Here is a 14,644-nt window from a genome sequence, read left to right on the forward strand (position 1 = left end):
TATGTACTGTTACTGAGAGGCATACTTGATCTGTGTAAGTGTGCTGAAGGAAGAAAAACAAGCAATAACTATTGGGGGAGTTAGGTCAAATGATCAAATTCTGGTACAATTGTGTTAGGTTTTCGCCAAACCCCAATAAAGAAGTATAAGTAATTCTGAACTGTGTTTGATGCAATCTGCAAGGAAGCATCAATGGGTAGTGAGTGGAGGCTGCGAGACATACCACGGAACAGATCCATATTTCATTTCAAGTATAGGTACCATTAACGTCTCAGAAATACAGTGCAATCGTCCACTAGACCGCTACCCATGTTGCCGTGCCATCTTGAGAATTTGAATCCCAACATTAAACATTTACTCCTAATGTATAACAAAAATCTTCTACAGAGAGTGCAATCGGTAAAATGATCTCAATTAGAAAACGACATATGTTCAACTAACGCACCAAATTAATTTGCAATATCAGGTTTTAAACCCAAATATAGATACAAAACAGTTTACAGCAAAATTCGTAGCATACCAGAATGCTTGGTATTTAAAATGGGAAGTGATTTTCGCTCGGAACTTTTTTATTCACAAAATCACCAATTTTAACATCTGCAACTACTAATTAATTGAGTACAACCTACCAATAGAAGTTAAGATAAGAAATAGAACGAATTGCAAAAATGGTCCTAGGGCATTAAATGGACGAAACTACCCTCCACGTGACTGACACATGGTGTTACTAACAGTGAAAATTAGATGGAAAGTTAACTTTGGACCAAGATTGCAACATGTGTGATATGACAGGGATGCGTTTCGCGACTTTGCATATGTTTGTATCAAACTTGCAAAATGTGTGATAACACGGGACCAAAAATGCAATTCGTTCTAATTATTATGTATTGAGGTAAATATTGTCACCAGTGACGGATTTAGTAATCTTTAACGGCGGGGTCTAAAAAGTTTTACTGTAAAAATGACAAACAACTAAACAATCTCGGTATAGCAACCAAACAAAACCAAATCATAGTACTTGATAAGACTCCCTCCAGGATTCTCCCCGCCTATAAGACAGGTTTTTTCAAGATTATTTTGTCACATTATCAATTCTTTTATCATTTATTTAATTAACAAAACACCATTCAAATATAATAAAAAAAACACATTTTATTATTAAACAAACAAATTACATTACTTAAAAATAAAATACAACACAAACTTTAATAGGGTTTAAATAGATAAAATTTTAAAACTAGCCGTTAAATTATTTTTTTTTAATTTCACCCTCTTGGCCCACCTTCCTGCGTCCCTCATAGTCCTCACGAGGACTCTTGTGCGAAGACGACCATTTCAGACGCTCGGTGACAATGGTGTCTTGCGTCCTAGTCTTTAAGGACTCCCCCGGGACTCCCTTATAAGAACCGGCCTAAAGGTATTTCAATAAGATTAATACTATAGAATGACATATTAGCTTTCAACATCTGCTATATTGGAAATTATTTAGCTACTTCCACATTTATATCATTACAACTAAACAGGTGACATGTGATTTGGTTCATATATTTATTTCGTTTTCAAAAAAAAAAGGGGGATTTACTATATATTATACAAAATATAAAGTGTAAAATGATTTGTGAGAGCAGGAGCATCTAGATATGTCCAACACAACTATATTATAGATTGTGACGATACACGATACTTTTCATTAACAATTGCTACTATGTGAATAATGCGAAGAAATTCGTGGTACAATAATGTATCTAGAATAAATTACTTAAGCATGTAATCCAAATACCAGGAATCAGAATCATATGCCGGCTTCTATTATTAAACAGATTATGTTAGGTAATTGTTTGGAATTGATGCCAACAACCAAACAAAAAAAAAAAGCCTGGATTAAAATCTGGGTCTTTGCTTTGTTACTGGTCTTGTACTTTTGTTACCCCCCAAACTAGTAAAAGTAAAGAGACTATCTTTCCTTTTAGTTTTCCTTTGGTCAAACGGCTTCGTTATCATTTTTGTTTTCTACGTCCTTTTTTTAGCTTTAGTATTGTCTGTTTTGGGAGTAGAAGTGTCTTGTTTGAATGAAACAACAAGAGGCATGGGAAAGACATAATTTTTCCTTTGTACGGGTCCCCTGCTCCCAATATCTATGTTTGTATGATTGTATGTGGCTTGTCCTTTGAATCAATTATGACATTCAATGTTAAACAATGTTATATCCTTATGTTTGCAAACAAATTAAAAGATCCCTCATATCGTGTTTGTTGTTTAAAAATAGAATATGATGCAATTGAAACTGAATTTCGTTTTTAGTTTGTGTAGTTGTTTAAACATAAACTGTTCTAAGTAGATTTTAGACTCGTGTCAAATACACGGGTTTACATTATTATGAAGATTAAAGTTTAATTATATGCAAGCTTAAAAGTCTTATTAACTCAAAAGAAAAAAAAATAACCAAAAAATAATCTTGAAAGATGTTAAGAACGTAATTAAAAATAAATATATATGTTTCATCCAAAAAGTTAAGCTTACATGCATGTTTAGTTAGCAGAAACATTTAGTGCGTGGATTTTACTTGAAAGTTTGAGATGAATCAAAACGCTCATTCTTCAAGTAGATGTCCAAAGTTCGAAATTAATGAATAATGGATTGAGCGTTATATCTTTTTGCCATGTTAATAAATAAATTTACAGTCAATTTTTAAGATAAATACATGTTATGAATAATATCTTAATGGAAGTGGATTACCTTTTTATCTACCAATACTTCAAAAAAAAGGATAATACTACAATTACTTTAAAAAAATTAATATATTCACGTTAGATTTTAATTATTTTTTATATTTGTTTGATAGAATGTACAATTAAGATATATAATAACTATTATTCTATTGATTATATATTAGCTATGATTCTATTTAATATATATATATATATATATATATATATATATAAAAGTTATTATTCATTATCTATTATATTAGAATTAATGATTAAAAAGTGTAAATTTATGATTGTAAACAAAAAATGTGTAGATTAAAATAGTTATAAAAGTATTTAGTAAGGGTAATAGCTATTATTCTATTGATTATATATTAACTATGATTCTATTTAATATATATCAGTTATTATTCATTATCTATTATATTATAATTAATGATTAAAAAGTGTAAATTTGTGATTGAAAACAAAAAAATGTAGATTAAAATAGTTATAAAAGTATTTAGTGAAGGGAAAAAATGTAAATTATTGACGGAAAACAAAAAAATATAAATTAGTGAGATTTTTTCTACAAACATTAATATAAATATAATATAATAATGTGTTTGGATAATGATTATTTATATTTTTAATTTAAAATTAAATTAATAATGACATCATCAATTTTCAATTTGATAAAATCGAGAGCTATGATTGGTTAATAAGCTATTAGGTCAGTTGTCTTTTAATATATATAAAGATTCTGTTAGAATGTAAATATTTCATTATTTGATAAAATCTTCATTTTTTGAAGGTGGAAGAAGAATTTCATTCTGTCTGTTATTTAAATCTTTAAAAAATAAAAAAAGTTCCTTCAAATTTCAATTTCTTTAAAAGATTTCATTATTTGTTGAAATATTTTATGAATCAAACACGCCATAATATATACTAATACAACAAGCAAAAGTGTAAGACATGACTTTATTATTGGTTGTTTACTTACGGAGTATGATTTAATAGCCTTTTTTCTTTTAAGAACGAGTTAATAATTAGTATTTAGTATTTAAGACATCAAAATAATATTCAGTTAGACAATATGTGGAGTTCGAACTATACATATTTAGTATAAGACCTTGGTCTCTCAAAGCCCTGCTAAGTAAAACAATTGCAAATATATTCAAGTAAAGTAAAAAAACTCATAATATACTTTATTTTTTTAAAGATTGATGTGCAAAATCGAGTTTTAAATTTATAAATACGAAATACCCTAAAACTGACTACTACACACTCTCGGGTAATGGATCCGTTCGTATATAGTATAACAAAAAAGTAAGTCCGAGGTCGTTCGCAGGGATTGATTTGAAGTAGTTGTTGCTAAAGTAGTTTTAGAAACAGGGTGGAACCGTAGCCGACTGCTACCATACGTTGACAGTTTGCAATTAAAGAAATTTAAATGACAAGACAATAAAAGTAAAGAAATTTCAGACAATTTAAATAAAGATCATCCACTTCGAATTCACTTGACTTCAGCTATGATTGCACACGTTTAAAGACAAATTCTTTAGCGTTGACAAGATACTCGTGAAAGGAAAACAACACTCACGTGGTACCACCAACCGCTCGCAAATTACTCAAACACCTAAATTGCTAGTTTAATTACTCAAGCCGGTACCACCAATGCCCAAAAAGTTTCCCCAACGATTAGTTTGCTTGATTATCCAATTATCAATTATGCCTATGTGAAAGAAAACGTGGTACTACCAGCAGTTCCTAAACACATTTACCGATTAAGTCCTATTATAAATTTGACATTCACCGTCATACCATGAAATGGCGACAACCGACCATAGACAATCGAGTTGAAACGATAAACATATTCACCTAGTACTACTAACGACGAACACATAAACCATTAACATCAAAAGGATAAATCTCAAGGAATTAATTGATAAAGATTACGACACAACGATAATTTAATCAACTCTTGAATTAAAATATTGCAATCATATCATTCGTCAAGTTTCATCGAAGTGGATGATTAAAAATATAGCCACTTATGCTAAATTGAAAGCGAATGGCAAAATAGGAATAGAACATATTGTACCAGTGATTTTTGAATAAAAATTGCAAGACAGAAAAGTAGATACGATCTAGATGGGTGTTCTTGAATCTTCAATGAATCTAATGATGAAATCCGAGGTGATTCTTGAAAGAATTCGTGTAGAACAACTCCTAGAAAGAAAACTTGATGCCTGAAAATCAGTTTTTTGTCTTTTATTTATACCTTCTCAAAATCTGATGCAAAAGAAACTGGAAAGCCTCAGTTCCCGTGCCCTCACTGCGGCGTAGTAAGCCTTCATTCCTTTGCCTGTCCTTTGACTGCGGCGCAGTGGGCTTGTGTACCGTCCACTACGTCGCAAAATCACGGCCATTGGGTTTGGTCTTCTGGTGACTGCGACGTAGTGGGACTTCTTTCTTCCCACTGCGGCGCAGTCAATAACCTCGGAATTCTTTACCATTTCTCATGTGACTGCGGCGCAGTGGAGCCTCTTCCTTCCCACTACGGTGCAGTCAATACTCTGCTGAGATCAATCCTTCTTTATTAATAGCTCTCGAACACTCGGATCATCTTAGCCTAAAATAGTCAGAAAATGCACCAAATGGACGCGCAACCTGCTAAGAACCTGAAAGCACTAACAAACACCATAAATGCGCCAAATGCATACAAAATTGACTAAAAACACATACAAAAAAGGCCAATAATGATGTGAGCGATGTATATAAATTGGTCACATCAAAGATGAATTTTGCTGGAAACTTTATGCCGTGAATTGATAGCAAAAGGTCTAACATTCGTTGTCTTAACCGGGTCCGTGTTACAGAGTTCTTTCGAAGTGGAAATGTCTATTTCAAATACCCGATGGGGAAAACTCCCTAACTAACCCGCCTAAAGGCACAACGATTAATAGTGGTAAAAACTACCATTTAGACTTGACTGGATATACCCAAACCAAACTCTCATAAAAAGATTTTTTTATGTCTTGTTAAAACTTATACACAAAGATCTCTTGAATGAATGAGGGTCTTTCAACTATTGAGTTATGCCTAAGCACGTAAATTTAAGTAATACTCCGTAAAACAATTGCAAATATATTCGAGTAAAGTAATTAAATATAATTGGAATTTCCCACCCAGGAAGTATGAAATTTAATTAAAGTGCCATTATTCAAGAAAGTGGGATCGAAATTCGAGACGGAGCAGTGAGTCAGTAACACCTTTAAAAAAAGTAAAAAAAAAGAAAGAGTAAGTGTATCATATATGTATAAATTAAAGAGAGAGAGAGAGGGAGAGACACAAATGGGGACAATGAGAAGCACAGACAAACCAGTGGAGATAAACAAGAACCACAATGTATGATCAAGGAGGAGCGTGATTGTTGTTTAATTATAAACAAACATATATATAATTAAGTAAGTACGTACTTTTAATTTTTATATAAAAAAAACCGAAAGAAATGATGGGTGGATCCAAGAAGAAGAAGGAACAAGTGATAAAGAGAGCAGCTCGGAAGTTGCTCCATACTTGCGGCGGCTCTTTCCCATCTTTCCGGCAATCTCCCATACCCACTACCACCACCACCACCACTTTAATGGTAAGTAAGTAAGAGTACCATCTTTTCATATTTCAGTCAATCACTCAATCTCTATCCACTTTATTGTTTATTTATGATATAAAATAATCTTTATATATATAATATACCACTTAAAGCAGCACAAATTGTTGATTGGATTTGTTTGATCAAATGTTTTTGGTAACTGCAGAAAGAGGATGCGGATGAGGGGGTAACAATTTCTTTTAATAATAATAATGATGATGTTAATTCTCCTAAACCTAATCATCACCCAACAACAGAACCAGCAGATCTAACTACCACCTCATCTTCCAAGGTACACACCCACATCCATCCATCCATCCTTCATTTTCTTTTTCCTCTTCAATTATTATTTCATTTTCTTGTTCACATAAATAATAAAGTTTGTTATGTATATATAAATGTATATATACATAGTTTGAAACTAGATAGTTTCTTGACCTCTTCTTTCAATCATAATTTTCCATCCAGTTCTTGTTTGAAACTAGATCATATGTACTACCAATTTGGAGGCCATTTAAACCACATATGAGTTAACGCATGATGATGAAAATGTACACTCATTTGTACGTTTGATTAAAAAGAGGCCAAAATGTCTCACTAGTCACTTAATTAATTGAAGGCCTGGTGTCTTGCTGAATAGTTATTCCTCTATGTGGCCTAAAAAGATTTTGGACATGTGCTTCCTTTGTTGTTATCACTTTTCCATAGATTAAATATGTACATCTGGTTATATGTAGTCTCATCTATAACAGTTGTCTTCCTTGGTATATGAAACAGAGAAGGATCCCTATCAGGGGTACCTAAGGAAAGTTGAGTTTTTGGCTTTGATGTACATGGCCTAACTGGTATTCCCATGGCCGTTTCCTAGACATTTTATCTGTTCATCCCAAGATGTTTGTAATAGTGAGATTTTAACCCGGGTCTCTTCACAGACCTTTTCGACACCTTGGCATCACATCATCATTAGGATGGTTCATACCCATGGGTATTATGCGCATTTGATTTATTCATAGAAATATCCCTTCACATATCTTCTATTGAAAGTTGAAAATTACTACTAGTATTAATTATGTAAATGCATAACCAGTTTAATTTTTTTGCCCTGTTGTTTCTTTGAATGCAGACCATGTGTGCTATATGTCTGGAAGCTCTGAACTACAGCACATCATGCACTGGTCAAGGCCAGGCTATATTTACAGCTCAATGCTCTCATGCTTTCCATTTTGATTGTATTGCTTCCAATGTTCGCCATGGAGGGGTGACCTGCCCTATTTGCCGTGCACAGTGGACTCACCTGCCTCGTAACTTAAAGATACCACCTTGCAGTTTCCTTTATGGCAACCAAAGTGATGATCCCATCCTTCAGATTCTTGACGACTCCATTGCCACTTTCCGCGTTCACAGGCGTTCCATTTTACGGTCAGCACGTTATGATGATGATGACCCAATTGAACCCAGTCATAGTCTCAATCATTCTCGTCTTCATCTCTCCATTTTATCCGAGCCTCTATCTCATCAAACAACAGGCTATAGCTCGTCCTCGTTATCACCGGAACCTTCTTATGGAGCTAGTCTATGTGTAAGACTAGCACACCAACCAGCGATGGATTTGGTACTAGTCGCTTGCCCAAATGGGCCCCATCTTAGGCTTGTAAAGCAGTCAATGGCGTTAGTTGTTTTTTCACTTCGGCCAGTTGACCGTTTGGCTGTTGTAACCTACTCGTCTGCTGCAGCACGTGTCTTTCCTCTCAGGCGAATGACATCATATGGGAAAAGAGCAGCACTTCAGGTAATTGATAGGTTGTTTTACATGGGGCAAGCAGATCCAGTTGAAGGGCTAAAGAAAGGAGTAAAAGTATTAGGGGACCGAGCCTATGAAAACCCTCAATCATGTATCCTACACCTTTCAGACAGCCCAACAAGATCATATCTTGGGTTTGACACAGAAGTAGCAGTCCAAATTCATCGTTTTCATGTGGGATTTAGTTTTGGGATTTCAAATGGGTTCGTGATGCATGAGTTTGAGGAGTTTTTAGGTAGAGTTTTGGGGGATAAAATAAGAGACGTTCAGCTGAGGATCAGAGAGGATGGTAGGATTGTGAGGCTTGGTGAACTTAGAGGCGGGGAAGAAAGGAGAATCCCGTTAAACATGACTGAAAATGGGAATGTTTGCGTCGAGTATACCTATGTGGAGGACGGGGTGAGGGAATGTATGAGAACAGGGGAAGTGATGGTGGGATCAGGGGAAAAAACGGAGATTGATGATGATTGTGGCGTAGCAAGTGAAGATGGAAGGAGTAGTAATGCTGGAAGCTGGGATTACCATGACCCTTACATGGCTAGAAGATGGGCTAAACATTTGCATGCCTACAGACTATGAAAACACACTAAAAGGCCCTTGATTACACAAGTCTATTATTGTTTTTTTTTTCCGTCCTCTGTAATTTGTAGGTATAGTTGTTCATTTGTGTATGTTTTTACTTTTTACCTAATAGATACTTTGAGCTGTGAAAAGTCGGACATTCCTTGTAAAAGAGAAACATGCACAGCGTTGTGTGATTGCCGTTCTTGGTTATACCTATCTTAGACTTTACTTTTCAGCTTAATGGGTGGAAGTGGAGGCCTTGTACTTTTTCTAGTTCAAGAAGACTTGTTGCAGTCTTTTCAAATTTCAATTGTTCTCCTTTTCTTTTCGGTATTACATAAAAGTTTATATTAAACTTAATGTAAAAAAAAATTCTTGGAAGACATCAAATTGATTTGAAAGTCTCCAACAATTTACAATCAAAATTATCTCCCAAAATCCCATATTGATTATCTATACTCTTTAATAAAAATTCAATGGCATTGTTAAACATTACACTTTTTCAAGGTTAGAAATGTCTTATGTCCATTAATTACCTATGCACTTTTGGCTTAACATTAATTACCTTTACATTAATGACCTACATTACTCGATGTTGTCTCCGTCACCATCGGTTGCCGTCACCTTCAACATCACCGCCGCATTGTACATTTGTGCGGATACCCGTCTAGTGAATATTTAGTCTATATATTTTATACATATGTACCATTGATTTACATAATTAGAGAAGTTAAAATATGTGTTGGCAACATGTAGAGCTACTGAAGGTGATGCTTGGATTGGACGGTAACATATGAAATGGAATCATGGCTCCAATAATGTATGCTGAAGATTAGACTAAACTGATAATGCAACTTTAATGATGATTGTACAAAAATTAATGCACTACATGTACTTTATCTTATTCCAACAAACTAAACTACTTTGCATGTGCTAATAGTATGTTACCGATTTGTTGCCACACGGTATAGCTTTTTCTCATAGCAGACGAGTTTTACACGGAAGATATTATTTCATTTACAGAATTTGAATCGAACGGACTATTATACCCTTTAAAGTCTTTTGACAATTCATGTCCTCCCAAATCTCAACAATTTACTCTACATACATCAAAAAGTCAAAGTCATTCTTTATTCCAGTATCTCTTCCGGCTTCCTTGACTCATCGAGTGCGAACTATATTCCGATATCACCTAATATCTTTTGTCTTCGACAGTTAGAGAAAGGCCACTAAGTTAGGATTTATCTTTTGCCTAATTCATCAACCTAGTAAACTAATATAGTGACGTTCGACCGGTTTTATCATCACTGGCTAGATTTCTTCGAACTCGGTCACCACAAATTAAGCTACATAAGTACAGTGGCGGAAGATCAATAGGACCAAAAGAGGTTCTGGTTCCTCCAGAATTTTAAGATATAATTATCAATTATTTAATGTTTTATGGTGAAAAACAACATTTATATGTATTTACCTCCTCAAAAATTTAAGATATATATATGTATCAAGTTTAGAAAATCTTTGACCCCTCCTGTAATGATGTTTAAGTTTCGCCGCTGCATAAGTATATGGTTAATGCTCAATCCCTAAATCAACATACATCGCATCAGAAAAAACACCAAAGGGTTATATTTTCTGTACATATGCAATACATCGATGCGTCTATGTGTTTGTAATTGTTGTTGGTGATATGGGAAATGAGTTTCTTAATGTTTCTTATTGAATATGGGGAGTATCTAGGGACATGGGTATTAAACTGTTATCAACTTCAGTAACTTCATTATAAACACGGCCAGAACTGGTCCATGGCTAATTTCCACTCCACACAAATATGCCAACACATTGATTATTGTCATTCAAGTGTATCCACAATGCATAAAACCTTCTAAACTGGGGCAAGATAGATACATTGATTATTTATAACTCAGGGAAAGATATATCGATTGTGGGTCATCCTGAACCTGGCCATTTGGCCATAACCTTGCTTTTCAACTAGTAATCCAGCAGCAGATGATAGTGGTCCAGTTCTACCCTGGGTAGTGGCAGGATGTTCAAGTGGCAAAATGGGTTTGGATTGTACGGGCCAGGCCAGATTTTATAATAATTTCCTATCTAAGTTAATTGATTTTTAGGAGGTTGATATGCACTAAAATAGAATTTGGATGACTTTAAACTGGTTGACCCGTTTTTGTATGACCCATTTGAGGTAAAACACAACCTAAATCGACCCACTCATAAGCATTACCATGTATCCATGTCCATCAAGAGGGTCAAATAGCAGCATGATTCCAGCAAACGGAGACTTCTTCGCTACAAAACTAATGCCCAATTACCCCTCGTACAAACTCTGCAATTGACAATCAGCACCCTACAAAACATGATGTAAAATATAAGTTCACTTATACACAAATTGCAATCACACCACACCCTACAAGCCTCATACCAAATAGAACACATTTTTCACTACTATAGTTCAACTACCTGGAAGTTATCTGCATCACTATGAGACAAGATAACTTTGAAATATTACTTATATCTGTACCCTTATGTTGGCATCTCATGTCATAGTGATAATACATTATCACATAAATAAAATGCACATAAATAAAATGTGCCTCAAATCAAAATGGCGTAATCTACACACCTTTCACCAGTAGCACTTATAATACCAATGAATCTGAAAAATTCTCCAAGACAATGACCCTACCAGAAATCTCCACAGTTACAAGTTCCATCTTTGAAATGATGAAAACGTATTGCATCCCTAACAGTTATTACTCTCTTTGTTATTGTACTCATATACTTCAATGCTGTATGACAATCAACACATACACGTAAATTTTTGGACACTAGAATAGGCCTGCACGGCTTCAAGCTAAGATCAGCCAAAGCAACAGCTAACTTTTCAGTGTGATATAGAAGAATATGCTCCTTTTCCTCCTCTTCAACATCCTGAAAAACAAAATTGTGATCTCCATCGTATCCCAATTTTTTCATCATCACTAACAATTCATCAAGTCTTCTGTTTATTAATAACCATTGTGGGTGAGATCGATCTCCACCAACAAACGTGTGTATGATGCCATTTATTTCTACCCAACTGCATCCCGGGCTTTTCTTGAACCCTTTTTCCATCTGCAAGACCCGGGTACGGGCTGCATCATCCCATCTTTTTACTGTACTGTAGATATTAGATAACAGAACAAAGTTTCCAGTACTTTCGTGTCCAAGAATCTGAATTTTTCTTAAAATTTCTTCCCCTAACTTGACATTTTTATGTATTCCACAAGCACCAAGCAATGCACTCCAAATACGGATATCGGGCTTAAATGGCATCCTAGCAATGAACTCATGAGCCTCCCTCAAAAGCCCAGCACGGCCCAAAAGATCGACCATACACAAGTAGTGTTCAGCCCTGGGTTGTATTTGAAATTTCTCAGTCATGGCAGCGTACCAATGTTTCCCTTCTTCAACAAGGCATGAATGGCTGCAAGCGTATAACAGGCAAATAAATGTGACATCATCTGGATTAAAACCATCACTTTGCATATGTTTAAATAACGAAACTGCTTCTAACCCTAACCCATGTATGCCATAACCAAAAATCATAGCATTCCATGAGATTAAATCCCTTCTATCCATTTGATCAAAAACTAGCCTCGCCATTTCTACTTTTCCACACTTTGAGTACATGTCAATAATAGCATTACAAACTTTGGTTGATCCTGTAAATCCACATACTACCGAATAGCTATGGCCACAAGCTCCATGCTGTAGAGCTGCTAGATGTGAGCATGCAGGAAAGAAGCCAATCATGGTGTCCATGTCGGGTTTAACAACAAATGATCTCATTTTGTTAAACACGTTAAATGCAACCCCTGCATCGCCATTCTGCACACAACCAGATATGATTGAATTGAATGATATTGTGTCTTTTACATCCATTTCGTTGAAAAACCTAACTGCATCCTCTACAATCCCACATTTGGCATAGAGCGAAACAAGGGTATTACCAACTATCAAATAAGAAACGAACCCTAACTTTAATGAATAACCATGGATACACCTTCCTTTATTAACATCCGTAAGATTAGCACAAGCGCGAAGAACAGTTGCAAGTATAACAGGAGATATGGTTACACCACTTCTTACCATTACCTGACCAAATAGTTTGAGTGCCTCCATGGTTGAATCACAAGCAACAAACGCTGATATCATAGCACTCCAAGTTACCTCATTTTTCACACTAATGGTATCAAAAATTCTCCTTGTGTAACCGAGACACTCACATTTCGCATACATGTCTAATAACCCAGTTCCAACAACCACATCATCATATCTCCTCCTTAAACAAAACCCATGTACAGCTTTTCCTTGTATCAAGTCACTAGCTTCCCCAATAGCCGGTAATATTCCCACAATAGTCGACGAATTAGGCCTCAACCCCACCTCCTGCATTTCCTTAACCAATCCCAAACTTTCAGGATACATGCCATGAAGACAACTTCCTGCAATCATCGCATTCCACGCTACAACATCTTTAAACGGCATCTTATCAAACACCATTCTCGCCTCATCTAACAACCCACATTTCGTATAAAAATCAACCAACGCCGTACAAACATAAACATCCTCATCAAGACACTCGCTTTTCACACGATCATGTATCGTCTTCCCAATCTCAACATCCCGTGTTGCAGAACACGCTTTCAAAGCAAACGGGTAAGTATACTTATTGGGTTTCACGCCATATTCCTTCATTTCAACATACAACTCAATGGCATGATCAAATGGTCCTTCCCAAGCATAAGCTCTAATCAACTGGTTCCATAACAAGACATTGTTTTTTCTTTCTGGGTCTGGCATTTTATCGAACACTTTGCGTGCAAGCTCGAGTCGACGAAACGATATGTATACTCGAGTAAGTTTGTCAAGTATAATGAAACTGTGTTTGAGGTTGTTCTTGAGGAAATGCTGATGGATTGTTTTGGCATTTGTTAATGACTTTGTTTTGAGGGAAGTTTCTAGAAGGTGAAGGTAGAAAGATGTGTTAATTATGGAAGATTTTCCTGCCATTGACAGTGTAAAGACTCGTGGCCTCTGCTATCTCTATATCAATGACATGCTATCTCTATGATCATAAGACATACCACCAATAGTTCGGCTTCCTCACATATTTTACAGCATTAGACCAGCCACAACAAGGATGTCCATAGAAAATTTATGATTGTGGAGCATGTTTGTAGGAAGACTATTGATGTGGGTGGTGACATGGAGGATGTCCATCCTTGGTTGTTTGTAGAGAAGGATTGTGAAGGATAAAGAGAGATAAAGGTAAAAGACAAAAGTTACTTTGAAATTTATATAGTTGTTTGTAGAAAGGATGAATATATTATTGTTGTGGGTAAAAAGTGTTTGTGGGAAGGATAAATGAAAAGCTGACGTAGCATGTTGATTAGGATGTTTGTTCAAAGGATATCCTGAACTGATGCGGATAGTCTTATTTTCAATTTTCAGTTAATTAAACAAAAAAATAAATTAAAAATTACTAACCTCAATACTTATTCTCTCTAGAAAGTAGACATAAAAAATTTTATTTTAAGGAAATAAAATGAAAAGAAAGATTGTAAGGACAATTAAGAATGATTTAATATTATATATTTTATTAGAATTAGTACTTTTGAAAATCTTGAAAAATGTAACCCCTTTAAAGAAAATTCGTTTTATTACAATGGCAAAAACATTTTAACCATCATTTATACACACACAAAAAAAAGAAGTTCTTTTTTATCAACCCATTTATGAAGCAAACTCGGGCTTAAGTTGGTGCGCATATGAAGGAAACCCAAGATCCATCACTAAAAAATCATCCTCAAATACGGGTGTATACGATTCATGAGATAAGTCGAATGGAGCAGGTTGGATTAAATTGTGGAGCTG

The 14,644-nt window shown here is 35.0% G+C and overlaps 2 protein-coding genes across 2 annotated transcripts; one reads left to right on the forward strand and one right to left on the reverse strand.

Annotated features, from left to right (window-relative positions):
* Positions 1–6,032: 6,032 nt before the first annotated feature.
* On the forward strand, positions 6,033–9,017 carry LOC122604155 (E3 ubiquitin-protein ligase WAV3-like). Its single transcript, XM_043777054.1, has 3 exons — positions 6,033–6,339; positions 6,509–6,634; positions 7,466–9,017. Exons 1-3 carry the CDS (start codon positions 6,202–6,204, stop codon positions 8,720–8,722), a joined length of 1,521 nt encoding a protein of 506 aa, XP_043632989.1. The 5' UTR covers positions 6,033–6,201; the 3' UTR covers positions 8,723–9,017.
* Positions 9,018–10,534: 1,517 nt separating this feature from the next.
* LOC122585633 (pentatricopeptide repeat-containing protein At3g16610) lies at positions 10,535–13,780 on the reverse strand. The gene is made up of 2 exons (XM_043757761.1): positions 11,349–13,780; positions 10,535–11,072 (listed from the first exon to the last, which is right to left on the reverse strand). Exon 1 carries the CDS (start codon positions 13,778–13,780, stop codon positions 11,408–11,410), a length of 2,373 nt encoding a protein of 790 aa, XP_043613696.1. The 3' UTR covers positions 10,535–11,072; positions 11,349–11,407.
* Between the last annotated feature and the right edge of the window lie 864 nt (positions 13,781–14,644).

This window comes from Erigeron canadensis, chromosome 1 (assembly GCF_010389155.1).
Source record: "Erigeron canadensis isolate Cc75 chromosome 1, C_canadensis_v1, whole genome shotgun sequence".
Taxonomy (NCBI): Eukaryota; Viridiplantae; Streptophyta; class Magnoliopsida; order Asterales; family Asteraceae; genus Erigeron; species Erigeron canadensis.